The sequence below is a fragment of the Scylla paramamosain genome, chromosome 3, assembly GCF_035594125.1.
Source record: "Scylla paramamosain isolate STU-SP2022 chromosome 3, ASM3559412v1, whole genome shotgun sequence".
Classification (NCBI taxonomy): Eukaryota; Metazoa; Arthropoda; class Malacostraca; order Decapoda; family Portunidae; genus Scylla; species Scylla paramamosain.
Window position 1 is genome coordinate 15,820,001 of NC_087153.1, and position 27,000 is coordinate 15,847,000.

Genomic DNA, 27,000 nt, shown 5'->3' on the forward strand with positions numbered 1-27,000 from the left:
TATTTTGTTCAATATATTGTAGAAAAAAAAACGTATTCGCAGTCTATTACTCCTCTGGCAGGCTTGCTTGGCCATGAGTCTTGGACTGTTATTGCTTCTGCATCCTCAAGGTTTGTCATTGTGTGATGACCTTAATAAAACATTAAATCATCGGATTGAGAAACATTTGAGGATCAGGGCACCCATGGAGTATTTGCTAGTTCTTTCTAGCATTGCTCTGTGAGTGTGATGGGTCGCTTCCTCCAAGCTTTATGCTTGTGATAGAGACCCTCACACATTTCTTTCATCAGGCACAAGTCTAAGAAGAAGGCCTTCACAAATGCTACCCAGAAGTGGCAGGACCAAGTGGGCAAGAAAGTCATTGAGAAGGATCTTGCCAAGATGAAGAAGTACTGCAGTGCTGTTCGCATCATTGCTCACACCCAGGTAAGATTGTGTAGTCACGTTGTAGATTTATGTTGAACTTGTGTAATGAAAAATGTAGTTTATCAGTAATATCTTGTTAGAATTAAACTTAAACTGGGATTGATTATTTATGGGGCACTTGTGAAAGAAAGGAAGCCATGGGGAGGTTACTATGAAATAAAGTTTAAAGGGATAGTCAAAAAGCCGTATGATAGAATTATGAAAGTAATTTTTCCTTTGAATCTGGTACATTAATGTAATGTGCACAGGTAGAATAAAAACAACCTTTAGATTGGCTACGTAAAAGGGTCATAAAAGGAAATGTATAGTCCTTTAAACTGAACTGGAAGTTAGATTATCCTACATAATTTACTCTCACAGATCAAGATTTTGAAGAAGAGGCAGAAAAAGGCCCACATCATGGAAATTCAGTTGAATGGTGGAACCATTGCAGACAAGATTGATTGGGCTGTTTCCCACTTTGAAAAGCAGGTTCCTGTGGAAAATGTTTTCGGTCAGGATGAGATGGTGGATGTTATTGGTGTTACAAAGGGAAAGGGAGTCAAGGGTAAGCTACTTATTTTTGTTTTACTTTTATTATAAAAGCGTGATGATTAACAGTATTCAGATATTCAATGCTGATAATATTGTTGCCTTCCTTCTGAAAGTTCTACAGATATTTTATTTCAGAAAGACATTATGTACTTTTTTTAAGTATAGCACTCACACAGGTGTGACTTCTCGATGGCATACCAAGAAGCTGCCCCGCAAGACTCACAAGGGTCTGCGCAAGGTTGCTTGTATTGGTGCCTGGCATCCCAGCCGTGTCCAGTTTACGGTTGCCAGAGCTGGTCAGAAGGGCTACCATCACCGCACTGAGATGAACAAGAAGATCTACCGCATTGGGAAGGGTGTCCACACCAAGGATGGAAAGGTGCTTACAAATAGCTTTGTTTTTTATTTCTGATTCGACTGCCTTTCTGCTTTGCTTGCACATACAAGGACAAAGTCCAGAAACCTCCAAAATAAACTACCATGTAATTGATATCTTTCTAATCTGTATGCATCAAAGCATTGTTTCCCTTTGCCTTTTGGTTTGCTTATGCTTAAAGCCATCTCTCTATCCTTCACATTTTGCAGTATCTTGTATGCCTCTGCACTTTTGTAAACCTCTTGTGAACAGGGTCTTAGATGGAACCGATATCAGTTTTTCATTATTGGGTTAGAATGCTAACAGTTTTAAAATTTCCCTTGTGTTTTAGGTAGTGAAGAATAATGCTTCCACTGAGTATGACTTCACTGAGAAGACCATCACACCAATGGGTGGTTTCCCACACTATGGTGAGGTTAACCAGGACTTCGTCATGATCAAGGGATGTTGTGCTGGACCCAAGAAAAGGGTAGTCTGCCTCAGGAAGGTTAGTGTTAGACTTGTGCTTTTATAACCTTGTCGTGGAATTTACTTTATTGATGAAGCCCAATTGAGCCAAATAACAGTTTGAAAAAGAATGATATTGAATGATAGGACTGAGAAGTACATGAACAAGATTAATTCAAGAGCTATGTATCACTTTTCTTAAGTTTTTGTCTTCTGCAGTCCCTGCTGGTCCAGACAAAGCGTGTTGCCCTGGAGAAGATTGACCTGCACTTCATTGATACCAGCAGCAAGATGGGTCATGGTCGCTTCCAGACCAGTGCTGAGAAGTCTGCCTTCATGGGTCCCCTCAAGAAGGACAAGAAGAAGTTGCTCCAGCAATAAACTAACTACTGTTGGGCAATTTTTTATTATTAACCTTCAAAAGAGTTCATTAGCATTCAAAACTGTTTTTAGACTGGTTATAATCTGAGACTGCATCTGATGATTGTTACAATCAACTTTACTGATGAAGTCTCCAGATGGCCAAGTGTAATGAGCAGACAAATTTTGCCTGATACCTGGAAAATATTCAAGGCACTGCTTTGTCATGCTGACAGGTTAAAGGAGCAAGTTGGCCTTCACCATTATTGGTAAAGCTCATTACAATCTTGGCCCTTGGTAGTTCAAGGCATTTTGTCCTAATCATAGTATGAACTGGTTGAAGAGGAAGTGTGGTATGTGACAAAGGTAGCATTTATGCAAATATAAATAGTCGCGTGGAAAATGTTAGTTTGGTTCAGTTGCTATTTCTAAAAGGTGTGACATGGTAGAACATTGCAAGAGGAAATATATATCTATATATGCCTTATAAGAGTGCTAAAATAGAATGGACAACACTCAAAATAACTATGGTTTTGTGAGATGACTGGGAAAAGAACAGTGCAGGCACTGCTTTGACATGCTATTTATATATTTTTTGCAATACAATGCTGTCACTTAAAAGATAAGTATCACTGGAGAAGAAGCATCAATCTAGCAAAAGAATGTTCCTGAGACCATACAAATGATTATTAGTTCATTTATTTTATGTATTTTCTGGGGAGGGGTTGTTTCGTACCTTGAAATAGTTCAAATCGGCGGGCAAGGGAAGAGTTGAAATCAGTTCCCACGCCTGATTGGGGGTATTGTTGGCAAGAGGAACGAAATGGAGCTACAACTACTTGTGCAGAGTGGTTCATCCAGGATCCACCATTCACAGCGACTAGGAGAGGGTTCCGTGATCAAGGCATCGGTCATGTTCACTTGTTCATTTAGTAGATAGGACAAGAGTGTATTCATACGCTAATCTTACAAGCATGAACCTTACGTAAAGAAAATGCATGATTCTAAGAATAAATGTCATGATTGCTTATCACAGCATTCTTTTGAAGTCCGTGTAAACATCGTAAGAGTTTCCTATGGTATAACAGGTTTTATATACACTTAGAATTATACTTTTATTCAGCATAATTGGCAACAACACCATCTATTCCCTTGTTTTCTCCTTTGTCCTTTCTAACATACATTTAGAATCCTCGATCATCTTTTTCCTGTTACATTAGCATATGTTCTGTCTTTTCCTCTCCCTTATCAAAGACTATGTCTTTTCTAATATACATTCAAAATCCTCTTAATCTTTCTCCTGATACATCAGCATCATAATGTTCTGTCTCTTCATCTCCCATATCAAGGACTTTGTACTAGTACACAGTATGCAGAGTTCTTGCCCATGTCATACTTTGCTGAGAGGACTTGTACACTATGCCATGGACTTTTCTTCAGTAGACTTTGTAACGGCAACCCTTACATCTACCGTACGGATGATCTCTTCGTCTAGCGTATCACATTATCTTCAAGTACTCTTTCATTGTCACAATCGTCTTTTCAGTTGTTTCTTCACACCATAGATGTTTAATATAATATACCTCCATGCTCCTTACAGTCTCAGCAGCATCACCATCCATTCCCTTTGTTTTCTCCACCCTATCGTTCCTATTGATTCTATCATCTGTTCCTAGTTTCTACCATACTTCTCATATTCTAATTCATATGCTTCACTGTTTCATCCTCTCTTATTTTACACACCGTTAAATTCCTTCATATTTGTAGATGCTGATGCATGAACCGTATCTTTCCGCTCAAGATCAAGAGTACATGAAACGTATATGACAAAAAATACGCAGCATAGAATTACAATCATACGTAATACGAGAAAAATCATAGATATGTTAATAAAAATCAACGCAGTTATTTAATGAGAGGGGAGAGCACAATATTACCTTGATCAGAAATGAAAACAAATAAGAGAGTTGCGCAAGTCAGTGTTTACTTGTTATAGTTTACCTCGGAGATTGTGTGTGTGTGTGTTTGTGTGTATGTGTGTCTGGCTAAGAGCAGAGGTGTGGAGAGACCATGGAGGAACGAGAAGAAGGCGAGGTATCAGATGGGAATGAGGACAGTTTTGGGGTGAGTGGATAAAGGTTAGAATGGTGTGGTGTGAGGAGGATATTTACTTTCCTCTGTGTTTAAACCCTCCTTAATTCTTTACTCTCTCCTTATGTATTCCTTGCTTCTCCTCCTACCTTGTATTTTTTTTCTTTGCTCTTGTTTTTCCCAATGTGCATTTGTTTCTTCTCTCCCATACATTATATCCTTGTTATTTCTCCCAATCCCCTTTGCCTCAATTTTACTACTTACCCAGTTTACTTGTATTTTTCACGTCTCTTCCTCTGTGGTTTCGTTATTTCTTATTTACAGGCATCCCCCTTCCGACCAGACTACTTATACCTTTTTTATTCAGCAGTTTGGTACTGGCTTTTTTTCATAATTATCTTTACTCGAAATTATAGGAGCTTTTCATGATTTTTTCCTTACCTACTTCAGCTTCATACTTGATAGGAAGGAGAATATTTTTATACTCATAGATACAGACATCCAACAGAAAGAGGGTTACTGTGTCTTATCTTTATGAGTTTCTTCAGGTTCTGCTCCCAAAAAAGTGATGATCTACAGAGCCTCCAATACTTTAAGAAATAAAGCAACATAAAAGAATATTTCTATTGATTAGATTTATTTACTTAATGTCAAAATAAAATACTTAACATGAGTTCACAGTCTGTTATATAATAAAAAAAAAGTTTGTTATATAGTAAAGCATAATTCTTTATAATAAAACTTAATCCTATGAAAATTTATTACACTAACAGTATAAATATATAAAATAATACTGCTATGCCCTCAGCCTTCCAAGGGTGTCAGTAGCTGTTGGTTGAGGGGTAAGTGTAACAAATCCTCCTGGCAGTAAGATTTGTTCTTCCCTTTTTCCATATTGCCTGGGTCAGGAAAACAATGTGGTTCTTCCCTCGTTTTTATTACTGCTATTACTGGGCACAGACACAGCAGTGGAAGGAGAAGGAGAGGTGGTGCAAGCACCTCAGCTTGGACTGACTGGCTACTCCACCACCTCACCTGCACCTGGAATGTATTTCACACACACACACACACACACACACACACACACACACACACACACACACACACACACACACACACACACACAACATCTGAACCACCAGAAGCCCTCACCTGTAACACTGTCTCCCCATCTAACAAAGGCCAACCTGGCTGTCCTATTTCCACTCATACAACTACAGGTAAAGCACACACCAATATCTCAAAATTACAATTGAAATACATAACATTATATATAGTATATATAGTATTCACATATTATTATCAACCACATAGTCTGCCATTCAATGCAGTGCCCATCTCTCATGTCATGTCTGCCCATCCTCATGGTGGGTGGGTAGCTCTGCTCCCACTTGGGTTTCACTGTCATCCATTTCCGTGAGTATCTCGTCAACCAAGCCACCTGCTCCATGCCACAACCCTTCCTCCATACTCCTCCCACCTCTGGTTGGCTCTCCCATACCTTCTTGCTTCCTTTTCCCTCATCCTCAAATTACTATTTTCCCCAGAACAACCTTGAGCCTTGATATGCCATCAGACAGTCCTTGTGAACCACATGTGGGTGCCTCTGGTCACCTTGACAGATTTTGTAGGTCATGTTGAACAGTACCTGTTGTACCTCATAGGGGCCCTCCTGCGGGCATTGGAGTTTAGGCGAGAGCCCTTTCTTGCGGAGAGGATTGTGTCGCCACACACAGTCACCAATGTCATATTTCACATCTCTCATCTGCCAGTCATACCTCACCTTCATTGAGTGTCTGGCAGCCCTCATGCAATCCTGAATCAGTCAGTGGGCAGCATGCAGTCCCTCCTGAAGTGTTTGGGCATAGGTTGATGTTACGGGATCAGTGCTTTCTTGAGGAGGGCACCCCATAGAGAGGTCTACTGGGAACTGCAGTTCCTGACTGAGCATCAGTTTGGCGTGGGTGTGTGCAGTTGCCTCATGGAGTGGTAGGCCATTAGAAGGGTCTATAGCTTCATGTGCTAGTCCTGCTGGTCACCGCTACAATATTTGGCCACCCCTTGGATCAGCATCCTGGTGAACTGCTCGTCTGACTGAGGCTTGAGAGGTGTGGTATGGGTCTTCCTGATCCCCAGCAACTGGCAACACTCTTTGAAGACCATGGACTCAGATTCATGACCCTGGTCTGAGTGTAGCTCCTGGGGCACCCCAAAGCACCTGATGATCTGCAGCCTGCAGTCTGCTCCTTCCTTGAGCAATGTGTGCATTATGGCTGATATGGATGGTGACTCTGGCTATCAGTGATATGGTCACGACCAGAACTATGCTTGGCTCATGACGATCCAGTCACCATGCCAGTTGTCCCTCAGGTACTTTGAGGGTCTTTACTCACTGCAGGGCAGTGTGATCTGTATGGATGGTGAGGTTGGTGCCTTACAGGATCAGTGAACTTCACACTGTAATTCGCTTGTAGTACGTTGCCACGCGTTCCCTTCCACCCTCCACAGGACAGCACCAAGTCTATCAGCACTGGCATTGGTGTCCAACAGGGAAGGGCTAGCAGGGTTAGGATAGGAGGGTACCGGGGTCTTAGTCAGGGCTTGTTTCAGACTGTTGAAGGCCTGCTGACAGGACTGACTCCATTCAGAGCATGCTCCCTTTCTGGTGAGCTGTTGGAGGGGGGAGATGATTTGAGCAAACTCAGGTATGAAACACCCGTAATAAATGCAGGGTTCCACAAAACTCCACATGTCAGCCGTACTGGTGGACACAGGCTACTCTTGTACCACTGCCACCTTCTGGGTTTTCCATCTTAACTCCATCTCTGCTGGTGATGTGTTCAAAAATGACACTTCAGGCTGGAAGAGGAGGCACTTTTGGGGGCTGAGTTTCAACTTGGCAGCCGTCAGCCAACAGAACACCTCTTCCAGTATCTCCATGGCCTCCTCAAACATGTCCCCAAAGACAATAATGTCATCAAGGTACATGAGAGTTGTTCTCCACTGCAAGCCCTCTATGGCTCTCTCCATGAGGCACTCAAAACACCTAGGGATATTGCACAGGCCAAAGAACATAATGTAGAACAGCCAAAGCCCCTGGCTGAAGGAGAATGCTGTCTTGGCCTTATTTTCCTCTGCCATTTCCACTTTATGGTAGTCAGACTTTGAGTTTTATCAAAACCAGGGAAATGGAATAGAATGTTGTTTATATATAAATAAACTTAACTCTTCCCCACACAGCTGTCCTACAAGCCTGTGGCACGACCTGATGCCACCCTGTACAGGCGTGTGGAGCGCCACGTACCCTCTAGTGATGAAGACTACTCGTCAGACTCCGACTCAGACTCCCCACTTGCAGCTAAACGCAAAAGGCCAAATGTCAGTAAAATGGACACTGGAGGTTCAGAAAGGTGAGTTAGAATACTTTTTTGGCTAGAATGCATCAGAAATGTTAAGTTAAAGCTGCTTTTACTCATGATATAGTTCACTTCTTCCTTTTTATTATTTTTTTTCTTTCCATTTATGCCAACTAAAGGCACTGCCACTCATATGTCACGCACTGATGTAACATGTTGGATTTCACTTGCATTATATGGAACTTTGCAAAGCAAACTGTTTCAGGATCACTATTCCATTACAGGTGTTCATTAACTTATGACCAGTGTATGACTTAAAACCATTCTTACTTAAAACCATTCTTGATTGTGTCATTGTTAATACAGGAGGCAGTATAAAATTGTGTAAAAAAATGGCATGTTAAAATGTATTCCTACTCACACTCACACATACATCATAGTAATTATTATTATTATTATTATTATTATTATTATTATTAGGTGTTATTATTATCATCATTATCATCACCATTATTGAGATATGATTATAATTATAATAATAGTAATGATAACAACAGTAATAATAATAATAATAATAATAATAATAATAATAATAATAATAATTGATTGAGGGTGGATCTGGAGTAGGGAATGGTCCCATTATAAAGGGGCAGAAGCAAACCAGTGTATGCTGCCAGGCCTTGCTGTGGAAGTATATGGCCAGCTGTGCTATGCCTAAGCTGGTATGTAGTAAGGTTGTCCGCAAGACCTATTCCTTTCCAACATGGGCTGATGGGGTTAAGAGTGTGAATAATGTGTTTGTGAGTGTGTAGTGCTTTATCTGGACCATCCCATTTGAGATTGCCAGCCTGGTATATAGAATTATTATTATTATTATTATTATTATTATTATTATTATTATTATTATTATTATTATTATTATTATTATTTGCTGAGAAACATGACTTGGTTGAATGATCATTGCCTGTGTTTCACTTCAGTCATGATCCCCGGGCCTGGACGCTGGACAATGGCACTCAGGAGAGTCGACCTATTGCCAAGGCACGCCGGCGCAACAATATATGGTCCTCAGTAATGGAGGAACAGGTAAGGTTTATTGTTACTACCGAGACACAAACATACTTGAGATATCTAAATCTTGCAGAAAGTGTGAAAGAACCTACAGCTTACAGCAAGTAGAATTTGAAACATTTTAGCGTGATGGACACTCTGGGAGTTATGCCAAACTTAGCAGTGGCTCACAAACTTGTGAAATAAATGATGCTAATATAACATTGGCATAAACTACAGTGGTTTCCATTACTATAAAAAAAAAGTGATAGATAAGCATACAGATAAAAAAAAAATGTTGAAGAGTTAGAGAAATCTTATTGCATATTGTTTTGCAGGTATTGGCACAGGAGATTGGAGGGTTTGGTTTGAAGCGTCGCCTGGATCAAGGTGACCGGAGCGTAGAGAGCTATGACTATTTACAGGCGCAACAGTTCCGTCAGCAAGAAGGCCAACATTACTCTGATGAGGAGGAGGAGGAAGAAGATGAGGAGACTAAGAATAAAAGGTAGGAAGAAGTATGATTTAGCATCTGCCTTGTGTCCCTTAGCATGTCATTCTCATAGAAATTTCTTGCTATTGGGTGGTATAGTGTCTTATGTTTTTATCTTAGGTCATTTGATTTAAGAAACATTGTCCATTAAATCAAACACTTGATTCTAAGGATCTTGAGTTTGCTAGCTAAGAGGTTTTGGCTGAATTAGATTCTGTTAAATGGAGCCTCTATTGTGTATGAGTACTTGTTCTTATTAATGTGATAGCCAGTTGAAAATGTTGTGAGTGAAGTGGTTGATATGTTGAGCAGTTTACCATCATATCTCTCTTTTCTTGCAGAATGAGCAGAAAACGGCATGTGAAGGAGAGGTTAAGTCACCGGAAGCCGAAGACGAAAAGTGGGAAAAGAGAACTGATAGATGTGGAGATTCGGGAGTCAATGACGGATGAGGAAGTGGGCCTAGCTATTGCTGAGGGCCTCATGGAGAGGAAACCAGAGCTCATAGGTAACAGTAGATGATTGATCAGAGAAGACTTTGTTAGCATGGTATTTATTTGCAATGTAAAAGATGCACTCATCTTTATAAAGTCATTATCTGGGAAGACTTATTTCATCATGTATTTTAAGCTTGCAGTACCACAGAACTAACCAAAATGCTTCTATAGTGTGCTATTGTGGATCTTGTGTGTGGTAGAGAAAGCATATAATTGAGTTGTAAGAAAGCCCTTTATGATGTCCTTAAAATTTGATGTAAGAAAGTAGTTGTTCCAAGAAATAGAGGCTTTTTATAAGTATGAATACATGAGGGTGGAGGGAGAGTTTGGAGAGAATTTTGCTATAATAATAAGTGTGAGGCAAGTATGTTTGATATCTCTTATTGTTATTTAATATATTCATGGATCACTGTCTGAGGGAGGTGGAAAGTAAAGTAGGAAAGCTTGATGCATTGAGAGAGTGGCTGGAGTGGGAGTGTTAGGTTATCATCATCAGACAGGCCAAGGAAGATGTGGAGGTAGTTTGGTCAAGAACGTCTGGCAGCACTTGGCATTGATGAGGCTGAGGCAGTGGATAGAGATAGTTGGAAGCTTGTCATTGCATCTCTGACCATGTAAGAGATTATGAGAAAGCCTGATGTTAGTCAGAAGAATGATGATATTCACATGACTTTGTAGCTCAAAAGATATCAAGTGACTAAAATCTAACCATGTGAAGTGTTGATGAATAATACTTTTTGTATGTGCCTACACTCAGTTCTGTGATTCCAGATTTACATGAGAATTACACAATCTTCATTACAAACAAGGTGGTACATAAGGGAGTTGTGGAGTGAAAGGTGGTAGTACTCGTATGTTAGTATTGGGGCAAAGCTGGTGGTGACTAATCCATGACCTCTTGCAGTGCGTGTAGTGGAGGTGCTGGGGCAGGAGAAAGCACTAGATCTGTACAAAAACACTCAAGAGTTGGAGAGAGATGGAGGCCTGATGGTGTTGGTAAGTTCTTTGACCTTATTGTTTTTGTTATACTGTTGCTGCCAGAAGTTGCTAAAATATCAAGGACATCATAATGACTAAAGCTTTAAAGGAAAATTGAATTAAGTGATATGTCTGCAGATTGATAATATCAGTAACCTTTAGTGAAAAGGTAACTGCTGTAACAAAGCCTTCAAAATGAAATTAAGAGTTGATTAGCATTCTCAGAAAAGAAAAATAGAGATGATGTTTGATAATCCTTGTGAAGGAATCCGGTTCTTTAGGTTTTGTAAAACATTGTGGCAAAAAGGTTTTGGAGTTTATTAGTGAAAAAGATGAAGGATGGCTGAAGCTGATTAACTCCTGGAAGTAAATTGAAGAGATTACATAGAGATGAGAATGAGTAGCATGTCTTGTGAAGTAAGGCCACTAGAGAAAAAGGCATGTAGTGAATAAGTATAGAAGAGCAGTAACCTCATGTACTGAAAATAGTAAGAGATGTAGCATTGTGACGAATCATACAAGACTGAAGGTAATCAAAGAAAGGGAGTTGATGAGAGGAATAGTCTTTGATTTCGCCGTGTTTGAAATACTGTATGAGTGAGGTACCTTATACATGGGAGGCAGATACAGCCCCACTACACAGTGTCTCCACTACCACCAAAATGTATTTTCACCATTATAATTTATCTCACTCTTTTAACTTCTTAAAGAAAATTAAAATAAAAAAAATATATATATATATATAATAGAAACTTCTTATCAAAGTTATATCCACTTCACTTTTATTTTTGTATTATCACTTCTTTTACTTTCCAGCTCTAAGATGTCTTCTTACCTCCTCACTGACTCATTCACTTTTACACATTATGGTAATAAGCTCATTGTGAAAATCTTGTACCATATCATTTGAACTTTGTTATTACAGAATGGGTCACGGAGAAGGACGTCGGGTGGTGTATACCTACACTTGTTGAAGACTTACCCAACGTTAGAACATACTGACTTAATCAAGATTTTCTCTCAAGATGAGGCAGGGTCCCTACAGCAGTGGAGGAAACGCAAGCGAGCTCACCGCAAGCGTGAGAGACATGAGTCTAAACCACAAGGTACTTATCAGTCATTACAGATGTTATTGATATCTTATTATTTGTTCTATTTCCCATAAATTCTTATGCATTTTCCTTCCAATCTGATCAACTAAACTATTTCAAGCTAGCCATTCTCTAACTTTATTTCCCCTACATTAACATAAACACATTTTGCACTGTATTGAATGCTCAGTTTTGGCAAAAAACACATGGCAAATGTAATTTTACACCCATCACATTCCTCTATACATAAACACTGATCACTTGCATTAGTACTCAGTCAATGACAAGTTGCTGCCTGACATGAAAATTTATTTAATTTGGCTTCACATGATTGAAGATAATAGTTTTTAATCATGAGGAAAAACTGATACGTGCATCATGGTTTCAGCTTTGTCAATTTCCATTGTAGAATTTAGTCAGTGCTACCCCTTAATTTTACAAAATTAAAATAATCTGTATGTAAATACTTTTTTCATCACTCCCACATCTTATCAGCTTAAAGTTAAAGCATTGTAAACTTAATCCCTATGTCCGATTCTATGCATGACAATATGTAACATTATTTCCTTAAGTGGCATATCATTCTCTTACACTTTATTGTTTTATTCTTACTCTTGGTATCCAAACCTCTTTTAGCTAACCCAGCCCCTTCTCTGAATCAACTATCAGTTTAATATCAGTAGCAAATAGTAACTGATTCAGATTCCTTAGGAGAAATCTTTTAATACCTTTGATGGGTACTCTGTCTGCCACATAACTTTTTATATATTAAATGCTAAAAAAAAAAAAATAATAATAATAATAACTGAATGCAGGTGATGTATCAACAAACTATACTTATCTTGGCACACCTAGAGCCAATATGTTATTCAGACTATTTACATTTTATGCTGTCATCTAATACCAGATTTCATTAAATCTGAAAATTGCATAATCTTTCATCTTACTGATCCTGCAGGAGAGACAGCCAGTGAGGAGGGTCTTCACCTTGGAGAGCTGTTCTCTGATGACCCTGGAGGAGCAAAGTGTCCTGGCTCAACTCCTGTCACATCACCTCAGCCATCTGACACAGAGGAACAGGAACTTGCAGGGCCTCTGGTGAGGAAGTGCTTGTATGGTATTATAAGATCTAGTGAAAATGTTACTGGCTTTTAGTCGGAAGCTATAAATTTAAATTTTGTTGGAGGGTTGGTACTTCAGATGTTTCATTATGTATATTTGTTTCTTTCCCTTTTCAGATAAATCAGTTATCACCACAGGAAATTATGCCACCTTCATCACCACCTCAGCCACCATCAGCCACTACAGATCCTCACAAGACCCCAGACCAGCCTCTGGAGACCTATAATGGCGGGTTCCTCAACATTGAAGTGGAGAACAGTACGCAGAATGAGGAGATAAGTGAAAAAAATAAAAGAAGTACTGAGGTAGCTTATGATGATGACTTTCTAGACATTCATGGAAATGATGAAATGGAACTGTTCTGATACTGTCAGTGGTTGCACATAATCTGCAGGTATGGTACGACACCAACCTTAACTCTTTGTGGCTCCAACACCCTGTCAACCTCTGTGATCTCCCATGTAGATAAACCCACAACCCAGTCTGTACAGAATAAATTCTTACATGGTCCCTATTCAGCTGTCTCCTGCCTTGGGTGTGTATGCCTTAACCCTCCTGCCATAAAAATTCCCTCCATCATTCCTTTTTGATCCTGATCCTCCTCAATATTATTGGTATTCTAGTACATCCTCTGTTTCAGCCATGCACACTATTTGACTTAAGGATTGAAACATAGGGAAGAGGGAGGGTAGTGTTGCATCAGTAATTTGGCCTAATCTTTATATGACTTTTGTGTCAGGAAGTATGAGATTGAATGTAACTTCATAAAATGAGCTACAGGTATTGAACAATTTATCTGGTGTCCAGAAAAATATAATCAACAGAAATGCAACATATGTTTTAGATTGGTTAGTTTTGAGTATGGTAGGCTTTGCAGTATTTGGCTGCTCTTGGTTTTGTATTGGCATGGTGCACCCACCAAGTGATAATTTTAGTGGGACAGCTGTTGCATAGATATATATTTTCCAGCAATTTTTTTTTAATAATTTTGCCCCATTTCATTTTACATTTTACTTTTATACCAGATTTTGTGTATGTGCATGTTTGTTTTGTGGCTCACTTTATTGTAATAATTAATTCAGTATCATACCTAAAAGACCACAACAGAAAGGAAGTAGGCTAGTAGACAGCCCCAAAAATAATTGTTTCACTGTTTATTTAAAAAAAATTAGAATTGGTTATGGGATTTGATAAAGGGACTTCACTGCTGCATTTGGGCATGTTGGTGCATCTACTTTCTATGATGTCAACAAACAAAAAACAGATACTTGAATTATTTGGATATGTGTCTGGTAATAGAGAGTGAGTATGATATGTACTACTATTTGAAGGCTTATTGGCACTCATCATTGGGGAAAAGAAAAAAATGGGGATGTGCTTAGACCACCAAATGATTATGCACAGTATTTTTTTTTTTTATTCTAAGTGGTTTAATAAAGATGAAACTGTTATAAAAGTCTATGAATTTGTATCTCTGAAATTGTTGTTGGATATGCTGCACAAGTGATCCTCATGCAGTGTCTGACAAAGATCAGGCATTTCTCCTGTGAAGGCCTCTAGGCTAAGACATGAGAGAATGCTTGTGAATATTGATGTCCTGGCTCATCTTTCTTTTACTTTATGGGGATGTCAGCCTGATATGTAGATCTGTCCAATATTATGTACTTTTTTATTGTTTATTTTATGCAGATACTTTAGCATGTGCTAGTTAATATTAGAATATGCCTTGTCTTGATCAACTTATATGGGGATGTTTGACAGCAATAGGGTTTTTTTTTATGGAGCAGTGAAGAGTAGTTGCTTGTGACAAGGATGAATGGAGGTGCAGCAGTGAAAGGTGGTTCTTCTATGTCTGGTGTGATCAAAAGATTGAGTTTGGTACAAGGAAGGTGGTGGGATCTCTGATCCCCTTCTAGAGGCTGAGAAGCTGGAAAATTAGACCTTCAATCCCAAGCTTGCCAGATAAATGTCATAATACCTGTAGTTCAATTTTAGAGGTTATGTGACTGTCAGGGTGCAGTTCTTAAAACTTAAATTAACTTTCAGTGGTGCAATCTTACCAGATTTTTTTTTCGATTAACAGTGTCAGTGCAGGTGAAAATTTAATGCTAGAAATCATTCCCATTCTCTTCACTAATCAGTCAGCCTTTCATCACATTAAAGTTTCAAATTATTTTTGTTCCTTGAACTGCAACTTTCATGATCTCACTTTTTACAAGATTGTTCCTAAGCATCAGAGGGATTCTCAAGTTCTCAGACAACCATTTCTCTCTGTTGTATCAGCACACTTTTATTATATGTTGTAAAATTTTACCATAAATTTCTTTGAGAGACCAGCAAAATAAGTACATCCCTTCTCAAATTGTATCACATACTTCATGGCTGTATTTATTTATTTTTATTTTTTATCATTTTGTTTATTTAGTTTTTGATACACATTATAATTAAATACTGATCAAGTTCAGTTGGAATCCTTACCAAGGTTCAGTATGTTGTACTCCATGATGGTGTAGGGATACCCTCACTTCTCATGAGGCAGGAAAATTAATGCCTCTAGAAAAGCAACCTAGATATTTTGGGATTTATGTGATAGTTTAACTGGCTGTTTTGTTTACTGCAAAGGGAAATTGTTTTTATCAAAATAGTGCTTTGTGCCATATCAGTCAATTAAAAGCTGAATTTCTTACTTGTAAAAATATGAATGCAGTAAAATCCTACAAATATTGAGTAGTTAATTAACAGGAAAAGTAAAATAATGCATACAACACACCCACTCAGAGCAGCAGATTGGGACGCTTCACAGGAGGGCAGGATTTGTGGCTCAAATTAATTTGATATGACCATAGTTTGTAAGATAAATGTACATAGTTTCCCTGTGACTTGAATTTCATTTGTATATACCTTTTCATTTATTGATATTTACAATAATATCAGTCTATACTGAAGGTGGATAATGCAAAAACCCTAAATGAGTGAAGGGGCTAAAGGATATTTTGTAAGTGATGTCTTGACTTCTCTATTCCAGTAATGTACTGTTACATGGATGACTGTAGTCTGATTCAGATTATTTTCTTTAATAATTTCATTGAGTAGAGGAAAAGGTTTAGAAAGTTGACCATATGATAGTGGCAATTCATGGTCCTGATGTCATGTACTGTCAACTTGAATTGCTCAGATGATCAGCAATTAAGTAATTTTATGTCTGTTACATATGGCCATAGTATTACAGCACACAGATTAAGATAAAAATAATTGTTGTTATTTTGTTAAGTCGAGTACTGCATTGATATTATGAACACAGTCTTTCTCCTAAAGAAAGTAGTCGTTTAAAGAAACATTGATATCAAGGAAAGAAAAATGCCACACATTATGTATCCTGCCATCACAACTATTGTTTCCTTACTTAATATCTTGTAATGTTGCTTCATAATCATACTTACCATTTTATTCAGAATAATTTGTAGTCTTGGCTATGCACTGAATGGTATTGTGAGGTATCTATTTCCCACAGATTTACTGGTCTCTTCATTACATATACACACACACACACACACACACACACACACACACACAATGTTGTACATTAACATAATTTTCATCATATTATACAAATTTCAAAGACTCATTTAGGTACAGATTTTTGTATCAAAATTGTTATGAAAAATATATGATAACTAGCTTATATATGTATGTGGTAACTCTACCATATCACACACTGTATATTGACAGGCCGTCATTTACCACAGTGTCTCATTTGCAGCCAACTGCATTTCTGTTCTCATTTTAGTATTGTGTGTGCATCATGCTTATAAATTTATGGTATAAGAAATTTAAGTGATGCTGATTATGTTCTGTCTCCACATTATATATATATATATATATATATATATATATATATATATATATATATATATATATATATATATATATATATATAGTTTTTCTTTGTATGCATCACTTTTTCCATGCTATTTTGATATTCAGTACTAAATTTCTTGACAGATAAGTCTCTCTCTCTCTCTCTCTCTCTCTCTCTCTCTCTCTCTCTCTCTCTCTCTCTCTCTCTCTCTCTCTCTCTCTCTCTCTCTCTCTCTCTCTCTCTCTCTCTCTCTCTCTCTCATTTGTCCCTAATTTATTTTTTGCTGTACTAGAATTCTCTTTAGGTTTTTCTTTTCCTTTTTTTTTTTTAAGGCAACCAAATCATAGCATGATATTAAGAAATTTATTAGTGATATGATAATTCAAAAGATTAATGGCAGTTTGATAGCTAGATTTTACTTTATTAATCTTGAAACTTTTTATGAAAAGTTTTATAGCTACAGGTGTTTGCCAGCCTGAAGGTCAATCAGGTGGGGAAACTTCCATAGCAATATAATAGTGAATAGAAAATTTACCAAATCATATGAAGTAAAAGTTTAAGAGCTTCAATGAGGAGTGAAGTAATTTAGTTCTTGAAATATTTTGATACTTTGTTTCCAACCCACATGATATGCATGCAAAAAAAAAAATAAATAAATAAAATAAAATAAAATAAATAATAATAAAATAAATAGATAAATAAGTAAATAAGATAAATGAATAGATAAATAAATAAAAAAATAAAGTCAAGGAAATCACATCACAAGGAAGCAGAAACTACAACAAAGTATCAAAGACTGAAGGGAGTTCGGAGATTAATGACATTTAGTTAAAAGTGTGAACATTATACTGTTCATGAGGCATGCACCATAAATGGTACAGAGTCTGCATCTAAAGGATGTGATTTAGTAAGCTGAAAAAAAGAAAAATATAAATACATGCATTCAGTGGTAGGCATGGTAGGTACACTAAACTCAGATTTCCCTTTTGGATTATTCATTGTAGTACCACTTTTAATTCTACAGCGTGTATTGTCACATACTGTCCTTACAGCATATTTGTGCCTGTCTTTCACTTTGCCATGCAGAAGATGTTTTACTCTGAATCATTGAACAAACTCTTTTCTTAAACCTTTTCATGTTTCAAGATAGTCTGAATTTTTAATGTATTATTATTATTATTATTATTATTATTATTATTATTATTATTATTATTTAATTAATTAATTAATTAATTAATTAATTAATTAATTAATTAGTGTATTTATTTATTTTTATACCTACTGATCCACTAAGGTGACAATGTGAAAGCATGTATGGAATTATAAAGGATGAGAATAATGTTAGTTTTGATGAAGATGAGATAAGTCAATCCATGCAATTGTGTCACTACCATTATTTAATTATTTCAGTGTTTATAAATATCATATTGTACACAGGTTTGGATTCTCTTAATTAATTAATTCCTGGTGCATCCTTCCTTACCTCCAGTAGAATTCACCTTAAGATGTGGTATTAGAACGTGACAGTCAATTTTAGTTCAATGTTGCATGTACATCGCCACATTATACTGAATACAACTGGTTTATAAAAACATCCATTATGTTAAAGGCAATGCAAGTTTTCTTTTAAATAATTTGCCTCAAATTCTTGTGAAGGTGCTTGTGCCTGAGAAATTTAGCATTATAAATACATGTACAGAAGTAGAAGAAAATTTTAGACAGCTCTGGATGCTGGTCATATATATATATATATATATATATATATATATATATATATATATATATATATATATATATATATATTTATTTATTTATTTATTTATTTATTTATTTATTTATTTATTTTTGTATTTTTTTATTTTATTTATTTATTTTATTTATTTTTTTTTTTTCACATCAATTGCATCAAACTTGGATTAAGCAAAGTGTATTTTGCAAGAGATCAAGATTAATTTAAGACTGATGCAGTTTGATATAATGTGGAGAGCAGAATGACATTGTCTAGTTTGTCTTTAGTTATTCACCAATTAACTTGTATGTATCTTGTTATTTATCTCATTGAGCACCTGTACATTTCCAGTAACTGTTTAATCCCCATATAATCCATTATTGAATATATATAAATAACCCACCTGCAGGAAATCATGAAGGATGTACTAGTATTAGATTATTCCTATGCAATAAGAATTTGAAACAAACTCTGTTGATAAATTAATATGGAAGAACTTCCTGTGAAATGAACATTAAAAATGACTTCCAGATAATGTTGAATTAGTACTGAATGACAGCAAGGCAGTTATGGCTATAGCTTAGGATAGCCTAGCATTATTATGGGACATATGATCCTGAGCATGACAATGAATGGAGATGTCTGTGATATGATGTACGGAATGGCTGTACAGGAGGAAATGTTTCAGTAGTTATGAGAGCAGAATCATTTGCATTGTAACATTTACCTATTTTATGCATTTTGATAATAATTAATCTTGTACACAAGATCCTTGTTATATGCATCTTCAGGCAATGTTAATTCACAGTTATGTTAGAACCTTTATCTACCCAACATTAAATTCATGAGAAAAAGAAAATATAACTTACATAGGTTGTTATAGGCAGCAAGCAAAAATAAGGAAAGAGAACAGCTATTCATGTTCACCTTGAGTAGATATTATTCTGATGTGATTTGACATGGGAAATATTGACATTATGCACCAGTGAAAGTTATCTATTTTATTTTATTTATGGAAAATATATGGAAAATATTCAGTAATGCATCAGTAGAAAATATTCTTAAATTTATTTATGTATTATTACTTTATTTCATTATTTTTGTCCATATATAAATAATTTATAAGGATAGAGTTCAAATTTTTGGTGCAACAACATGACAAATTTACCACCATCTTAACTTTAGCCGTATGTCACATAGGAACTCCACTGTGATCTGGTCTGTTTCTTTTCCTTATCTCAACATCATTGCACTTATTAGAATTTCTTATTGAATGAAAGCTGATGAGCTCAGTGTTTTTAGATGGCCATCTTTAATGTGCTTCAGTTGTGGATCAGGAGGTTTGCCTTTTTAGCAGCTCTTGTATATCTGTGTCACTCTTCTTAAGTTTTCTTTTCCTACTTTATTCAGAATCTATGTATTATAACTTTTTTTCTCTTCAGTATTTTTGTTCTTGAATAAGTAGTATGTCATCATCATCATCATCATTTTCATTTAACATCCACATTTTCCCAATAGGGTAGGGTTGGATGGGTGATGACTGCTTTCCACAACTGGCAATCTTGTGCCATATGTTCTTCTATACCCAACAAATTCTTTCCTCTGTCACACACTTTCTCCACTTTTTCTTTGGCATTCCCACTGGCCGTCAGCCTCCAACCCTCACCTCCTCTACCTCGCTCAACACCCCTCCCTCCACCCTTCTCACGTGTCCAGACCATCTCAGTCTTCTCTTCGTCAGCTCAACAGAAAGGTCTTCAGCTCCACACATCACCACCTCACTGCTAGACCTCCCGTCTTGCCACCTCACTCCTGCCACGTATCTCAGCATCCTGTGGTCACAGCTACATAGAATATCTATCAGTCTGTTCGTCAGTGCCCATGTTTTTGCTCCATACAGAAGAGCAGATCTGACACAAGGTCCATATACCCTTCCCCTGACCCTCAGTTTTATGCTGTGGTTCACCAATAAACTGGCAATTTCTTGCCATCTTCCCCGTGCAGTTGTTACTCTCAACCTTACTACTCTCTCTACACCTGTTTTACAGTCCAACATATCTCCCAAGTAGTAGAACTATTGTACCTCCTCCAACACACCTCCATTCACTTCCAACTAGACATCCTCGTCATCACCACTGCCACCACCACCCTCCTCCCACACACATCTTGGGCATACAAAGTTCTGCACCCCCTCTGAGATTCCTCAGACCTGAGCATCGTTGGTGACACCATTTATTACATCTAGTACACAACACTGAGTTCGCTTCCACTCCTCTTCCACAACATCCACATAGCCATTTTCCTGACAGAATTCTTTCTCTAGCTTCATTTCTGGTCATCATTAGTTTTGTCTTCTCCATGTTTATTTTCAGTCCCCTCTGCTCCATCCCCTCCTTCCACCTATTAAACATGTCAGTCACTTCTTCCCTTGATTCTGCTGTCAATTCCAAGTCATTGGCATAGAGTAGCTCCCACAGGCCATCTCCTCTTGCCAGTTTAGTAGCCTCCTCCATTACTGTGATAAAGAGTAATAGACTAAGAGCTGATCCCTGGTGTACTCCCACTCTTAAGCCAAAGTCCCTTGATGTTCCTGCCAATGTTTTCACCCTTGATCTTGATTCCACATACAGAGACGTGATTGCAGTCACGAGCCTTTCGGGTACTTTTTATCTCCTTAGTGCCCACTCAATTGCTCTCCTTGGCTCTCTGGCAAATGCCTTCTCTAGATCAACAAAGACATGGAATAGCTTCTTCTTCCTTTCACTGAACTTCTCCTGTATTTGCCTCATTATAAAAATTGCATCTGCTGTCAATCTTCCTGGATGAAATCCAAACTGTTGACCATCCACTTTTATCAGTTTCCTCAATCTCTCCTCCAATACCTTTTCGAATAGTTTCATTCCATGTTCCAATAGTCTAATTCCTCTATATTTTCTGCACTCCAAGGCATCTCCTTTTCCTTTATAGATTGGCACTGTCATACTATTTTTCCAGTCTTCAGGAATGTCTCTCTTGTCAATTATGCCTCTAAACACCCTTGTTAATTCTCTTATAACACCCGCTTTCTTCATTAAGTCACGTGATTCCTGTTGGACCCGGAGCTTTTCCACTTTTCATTCCTTTCAGTGCTCTGTTCACCTCTTCTTCTGAGATTTCTTCTATCGGAACTTTCACCTTATCCACCTCTTGTGTTCATTATCCAAGTTTAACAGGTTTTCAGAGTAGCACCTCCACCTCTCAAGTACTTCTTCCTCCTTTATCTTGATAATTCCTCCTTCACCCTTTATATATTTTGCTCCAGTTACATCTTTCTTCTCTTTCTTCATTTGTTTTGAAATTTTGAACATATCTTTTTGCTTCTCACTACTATTTCTTTCTACATCCCAATTTTCCCACACCAGCCTCTTTGCTCTGGCTACCTTTCTTTTAGTCTGTCTTGCTTTCTCTTTATATTTTCTCTTATCCTCATCATTCTGTGTTCTCTGCCATCTTTTGTATGCCCTTTTCTTTTCTTGCACTGCTCTCTGTACTGCTTCATTCCACCACCATGTTTCTCTTTGCTTTCTTTGGTGACCTGTTGTTTCACCACAGACTCTCTTTGCAGCCTCTAGAACATTTTTACTCAGTTCCTTCCATCCTCATCTGTTTACCATATTTTTCTGTTGCACTTTCATTTCAAATTGTCTTCATGTTTCCTCATCCTTCAATTTCCATTCTTTTATTTTCCTTTTGCCTTTCTGCTTCTTCTTTCTCACATTTAGATCTGCTCTCAGTAGGTGGTGCTGTGTTAAACACGCCTCTCCAGGTATGACCCTACAGTTTCTTACCTGTATCTCCCTTTCCTCCTTCAGTAATATGAAATCAATTTTTGTTTCTGCTCCTCCACTCGTATGTAATTTTCTTCTCCCTGTCCTTTTTAAACATAGTATTTATCACCCTCAGATCTTTACTTTGGCAAAATTCCAGTATTCTTTCTCCTTCCCGAATTCTCACTCCAAATCCATAGATGCCCATGACTTCTTTGAATCCTCCTCTGTCATCTTCAATATGCCCGTTTAGGTCACCAGCAATGAGTAGTACCTCTGAGTCTGCCACTGTTGTCACATCATCCAACACACCCCAGAAGGCTTCCTTTTCTTCCTCAGGTCTACCCACTTGTGGTACATATACTGAAAAAATATTCATGACTTTCCTGCCCACGACGATCTTCATCTTTATTATTCTTGCGTTTATCCTTTCCACTTGTATCACATCCTCCACCAGATCTTCTCGTACCAACAATCCTACACCTGCTTTCTTCTTTTCCCCTGCCCACCAGAACTTGTAGCACTCCTCTCCGCAGCCAAACAGTTTGCATTCTTGTCTCTTGTATTGGACTTCATGCATGCAACAAATGTCCACTCTCCTCTTCGCCAACATCTCCACCACTTCCCTACTCCTGCCCACCACTGACCCCACATTCACTGTGCCTACCCACAGTTCTCCTCCCTCTTGTTTATCAGGTTTTCTCAGTCTGGAGATCCTTAGCACCCCCTACCCACTTAAGGCCTGCCAGGGACTGGGGGCCGTTTCATGCGTTTCAGCCATCATTTGTTGGTTGGTGCAAATTTTTATGGTAGCATGCCCTTGCTTACACCAACCACAGGTATTGGTAGTGGGCCTAGCCTTTGCCTATGAAGGGCATAACCTGCAGGGCAGGTTTGGATTCAGAGTTTTCCTTCTCCTAGCCCCTGCCTAAAGAAGCACACGCTACAAGGCAGCAGGGACCCTTGGCAGGTGCTACCACTCCGGGTCAAGAGTGGACCTGGGAGCAATGGCAGATTAAAGGGTAACTCTACCTTCCCTACAACTCTGAAAATCCCCAATCAGAGCCTCGCCACCAGATGCAGTTTATAGTCATACCCAGGACTTGAATAAGTAGTATGTATCTACCTATAATGATTTTTCCTAATCCTTCCTGTATGGCTGTTTTGGTAGTATAATTTTCTGCTGCTTCTCTTTATAAACTGGATAGCACTCATAAGTACTGACAAGGCTTGATAGAAATATCAGTTCCAATATATTGTTTTCAGTGAGAGTTACTGAAAAATGCCCATATTGTTTATAGTAATGAATGATAAACCAGGACAGACATGGATACAAAGTAAAAAACAGTTTTGCTCACTTTGTGACATCACATTAATGGCTTTTTAGTAGACCCCATACAGAGGCTCAGACTTGACGGCTGTTTTCATTGATAGTGATTGCGTGATGAGTGGATCTGATCAAAACACTCACAAGAACAACTATATCAATTTACATTGTCATACAAAGAACTCAATGGAAGCCATTAATAAACAACACTGAAAATAGTGTGTTATAACTTGAGGTGAGCATGCACATCTATTTTTATTTATTTATTTATTTTTCATCATTTATATGTGAATAGGTATGTTTTGAAGATTTAATGTATCTTGCTCTTATTGTATGCCACTATGGTACATTAACTGACAAAAGTCTTGCTTATCATAATTAATATTGAAAATAGTGAGGTAAAATACTAATTTAATGCTAAGTTCCAGGTTAACATATAATGATTTTTGGTGATTTTTCCATTGCTACTCAGAAAAAAAAGTGTAATTTAGCATACTATATTGCAGGTTTCTAAAATACTTGTCAAAATCGTTATCCATGTTGCAAAAACGTGACTTCTTCAGAGAGGTGATGAAAAGTGCTGCATGCTCTTGGTTCTGGGTTGTGTCATGAGATCTCACACTTTCTAACTTGGATTGAGATTGGGAGAATGATCTGGTCACATTGTCACTTCAGTTTTGTTATGCTTGAGCCATTTTGTCACTGCCTGTGCCTTGTGACTTAGATCACCAATATGCATGAAGTAGAAAGAGCCCTCACTTCAGAACATCAAGATAGCTTTGCATGGACATCTGGAGACAGGCAAAATGGGCAGTTGCCCCACTTGGAATTTTGCAGTAAATGTGGGAAAACTGTGTGTGCATTTTGATATGTTATAAAACTGCATATATATGTATGATAAATTTAATTTTGCTACCTTATTACAAATCTTACAGATTTGTAGCTGCAGTATTATAACAGTCATAACATTTTTGTGGAAGAATTACAAACCTACCCTTCTTAACATTATATTCATCCCATATCATAAATCAAGGTCATCTAAGTGGATCTTGGATGAAACCAATATAAGATATGGTGTCTGTGATGCACCTGAATTCACTCATGTTGCTCCATATGAATTTCTCTCTCTCTCTCTCTCTCTCTCTCTCTCTCTCTCTCTCTCTCTCTCTCTCTCTCTCTCTCTCTCTCTCTCTCTCTCTCTCTCTCTCTCTCTCTCTCTCTCTCTCTCTCTCTCTCTCTCTCTCTCTCTCTCTCTCTCTCTCTCTCTCTCTTCCACGGTCCAGGCTTTATATTTCTTACAAAATATGAGGTGTTTCTGAGTATTAAGGATTGCTTGGCAGCTCTTCATGCTGGCATCTTGAGATTGTTTAGAGATGACATTGTACTGTTGACTCAGGCCCATTTCGAAAAACATCAGAGTGTTTGGATTTAATTTCTTTTGCAGGTACATTTTGATTTATATAACTTCCCTTTTTGAAATGGCACCCATTTTACTTCTTGTTGGTCTTCCTTGGCTTTCCTCTTTGGGAGGAAGTTTTGCAGTTGCCTTCTTAATTAAGTGGGTATGTAAATGGCTCATATGGTTCTGCCTGATGCTCAAAATAATGTCATGAAAACCCTCTAATCCAAACCCCTGATTTGAGCCTTCTCCACTTTTAAGGTTAGTGGATCCTGGTCTGATGATCTAAATAATGATGATAACATATGAGGCTTTAATGTAAAAACAAGGGGGTTTGAATCAAGAAACCCCTTCAGTTTGCCTTGCACCAAGTCTGCCTGTGGCTCATATTTTGCTGCTAGGACATCACTTGATAGCCAGACACACAATCCAGAAATCTTGCACAAAGTAGATTATTGTAATACTTCATAAACTATATTGCTCTAAAGTTATGTTTCACATAGAGCCTTGGCAACAATTTTCTTGTTGGTCATTGTACTCTATGATGTATTTATATGTTTTTGATATGTAGGTTAATATAGATAAATTATGATAATACTGTGGGGTTTATAAAAGCTTTGTAGAACACTTGTATTTTTTTGTATGGAAATGTGAATTTATTATCGGCAAGGTAAATACAGGAAATCCTCCTGAACGCATCCCATTTCCTCCATTTAAATAATTATTCATATTACGAATTTTGACACCATGTGTTAGTGGAATGCATCCCTTGCACGTAACAAGTATCTTGTGTAATGGCTGCATGCTTTTAACAGTGGTGTTTTTTTTTTATTTTTATTTTTTTATTAAATGTGGTATTTAATCCCTAACACTGTTATAACATGCTGCCATAGCAGATTGTGCCTATAATGTAATAAAAATACCTGCAGCACTACTACCTCGCCCATCAGCAGGGCCACTGGGCAGCTCACAGTCATGAGATGCTCCTCTGTGTTGTCATATGGTCAGTTTTGAAGCTTTTATCCTTCAGTGCAAGAAATTATTATACTGTATATGTATATTTTAAATGATCAATTAGATTATTTTTATTCCATGGAAACAAATCAGTCACTCCTGTTAGACACAGAAAAAAAATTTATGGATGCCTTCCTGATGCTGAATTGGAAAATGAGTGAGCAATCTTGTATATCACCTTTTTAAGCCTGTTTATGTTCATTGGAGAATGTGCATGGTGGAATCTATAAGCAGTAGCTGACCACATCAAAGAAAGGAAGATATTACTCAAAAGAAAATGTATGTTATTGTTTTGTAGAAATCTGCAAGATTTGCATAATGTTTTGGTTTTGAACTTTGAATGAAATTTACTGCATGTTGATATTATGAACTCATGTTGGGTGGAGACAGATTAAACAAGCAGTTTTTTTATTTCTATGCATTTGTCAGTAGAGATAAAATTTTATTATTAAACTTTTATTTCATACAAAGCCATACCACCTGGGTGGTAAACTGGTCATGTATTGCAGAAACAAATTTTACTCAAACCATACCTATAACTGAATTTGGCCTATAATTATTGCAGTAAAACATTGATGTATCAGACTTTGCTATTTCAGAATTTGTGTTTATCAGCTGCAGTTAGCTATGGAACTGAAATTATAATCTCGTATATCAAAAGTATAAAAATACCAGAAGTAATTTAAACAGTGACAGAAATTTTTTTGTTTTAGTTTGTCTACTTTAAACCATGAACACTTTTATTCATATATAAATATGTAAGTCAGTTGGTAAGGCAACAAAAATTCATTATTCATTGTTCTGAATTAGATTTTCTGAATAGAGAAACTAGGGGTTCCTGAGGGTCTGCCATCAAACAGTCAATTTGAGGATATGGCTGCTGCTCTCTGAAAACCATTAAGTGCAAGGTGTCCTACCGTAGTTTTCAAGTCAGTAATTCATTGCTGAGTAAGTTTGTGTGACAGACATAACACATCATAATATCACCTGATTGATACCTTGACCATGTGAGTGATGGGTGTCAATGACACGTCATCCAATCAGT

General features: G+C 37.4%; 3 protein-coding genes across 4 annotated transcripts in view; 2 read left to right on the top strand and 1 right to left on the bottom strand.

The window, feature by feature from the left end:
* The window catches only part of LOC135091342 (large ribosomal subunit protein uL3-like), a 5,169-nt gene extending 2,986 nt beyond the window's left edge, over nt 1–2,183 (top strand). The window contains exons 4-8 of the mRNA XM_063988896.1: nt 291–426; nt 787–973; nt 1,137–1,339; nt 1,668–1,823; nt 2,003–2,183. Of these exons, the coding sequence (XP_063844966.1) occupies nt 291–426; nt 787–973; nt 1,137–1,339; nt 1,668–1,823; nt 2,003–2,164 (844 nt within the window). The 3' untranslated portion in view covers nt 2,165–2,183. The remainder of the gene's footprint in view (nt 1–290; nt 427–786; nt 974–1,136; nt 1,340–1,667; nt 1,824–2,002) is intronic.
* A 1,922-nt stretch (nt 2,184–4,105) lies between these two features.
* Nucleotides 4,106–15,698, top strand: LOC135091331 (phosphorylated adapter RNA export protein-like). 2 transcript variants are annotated; one of them, XM_063988883.1, is made up of 9 exons: nt 4,106–4,267; nt 7,475–7,644; nt 8,571–8,676; nt 8,979–9,148; nt 9,475–9,641; nt 10,535–10,626; nt 11,534–11,714; nt 12,658–12,797; nt 12,938–15,698. In XM_063988883.1, the coding sequence occupies exons 1-9, from the start codon at nt 4,214–4,216 to the stop codon at nt 13,184–13,186; spliced, it is 1,329 nt and encodes a 442-aa protein (XP_063844953.1). In that variant the 5' UTR covers nt 4,106–4,213; the 3' UTR covers nt 13,187–15,698. The 2 variants fall into 2 exon arrangements, with proteins under 2 accessions (XP_063844953.1, XP_063844944.1); XM_063988874.1 differs by having other exon boundaries at nt 11,534–11,713; nt 12,648–12,797.
* Nucleotides 15,699–21,075: 5,377 nt separating this feature from the next.
* LOC135096346 (uncharacterized) lies at nt 21,076–21,480 on the bottom strand. Its single transcript, XM_063997801.1, has one exon. The coding sequence runs from the start codon at nt 21,478–21,480 to the stop codon at nt 21,076–21,078; it is 405 nt and encodes a 134-aa protein (XP_063853871.1).
* Nucleotides 21,481–27,000: the final 5,520 nt, after the last annotated feature.

Coding starts and splice junctions, on each gene's coding strand:
- LOC135091331 (XM_063988874.1), top strand. CDS start 4,214: ATGGAGGAACGAGAAGAAGGCGAGGTATCAGATGGGAATGAGGACAGT. Junction 4,268..7,474: donor GGAATGAGGACAGTTTTGGG/GTGAGTGGATAA, acceptor TTCCCCACACAG/CTGTCCTACAAGCCTGTGGC. Junction 7,645..8,570: donor GACACTGGAGGTTCAGAAAG/GTGAGTTAGAAT, acceptor GTTTCACTTCAG/TCATGATCCCCGGGCCTGGA.
- LOC135096346 (XM_063997801.1), bottom strand. CDS start 21,480: ATGAAGAAAGCGGGTGTTATAAGAGAATTAACAAGGGTGTTTAGAGGC.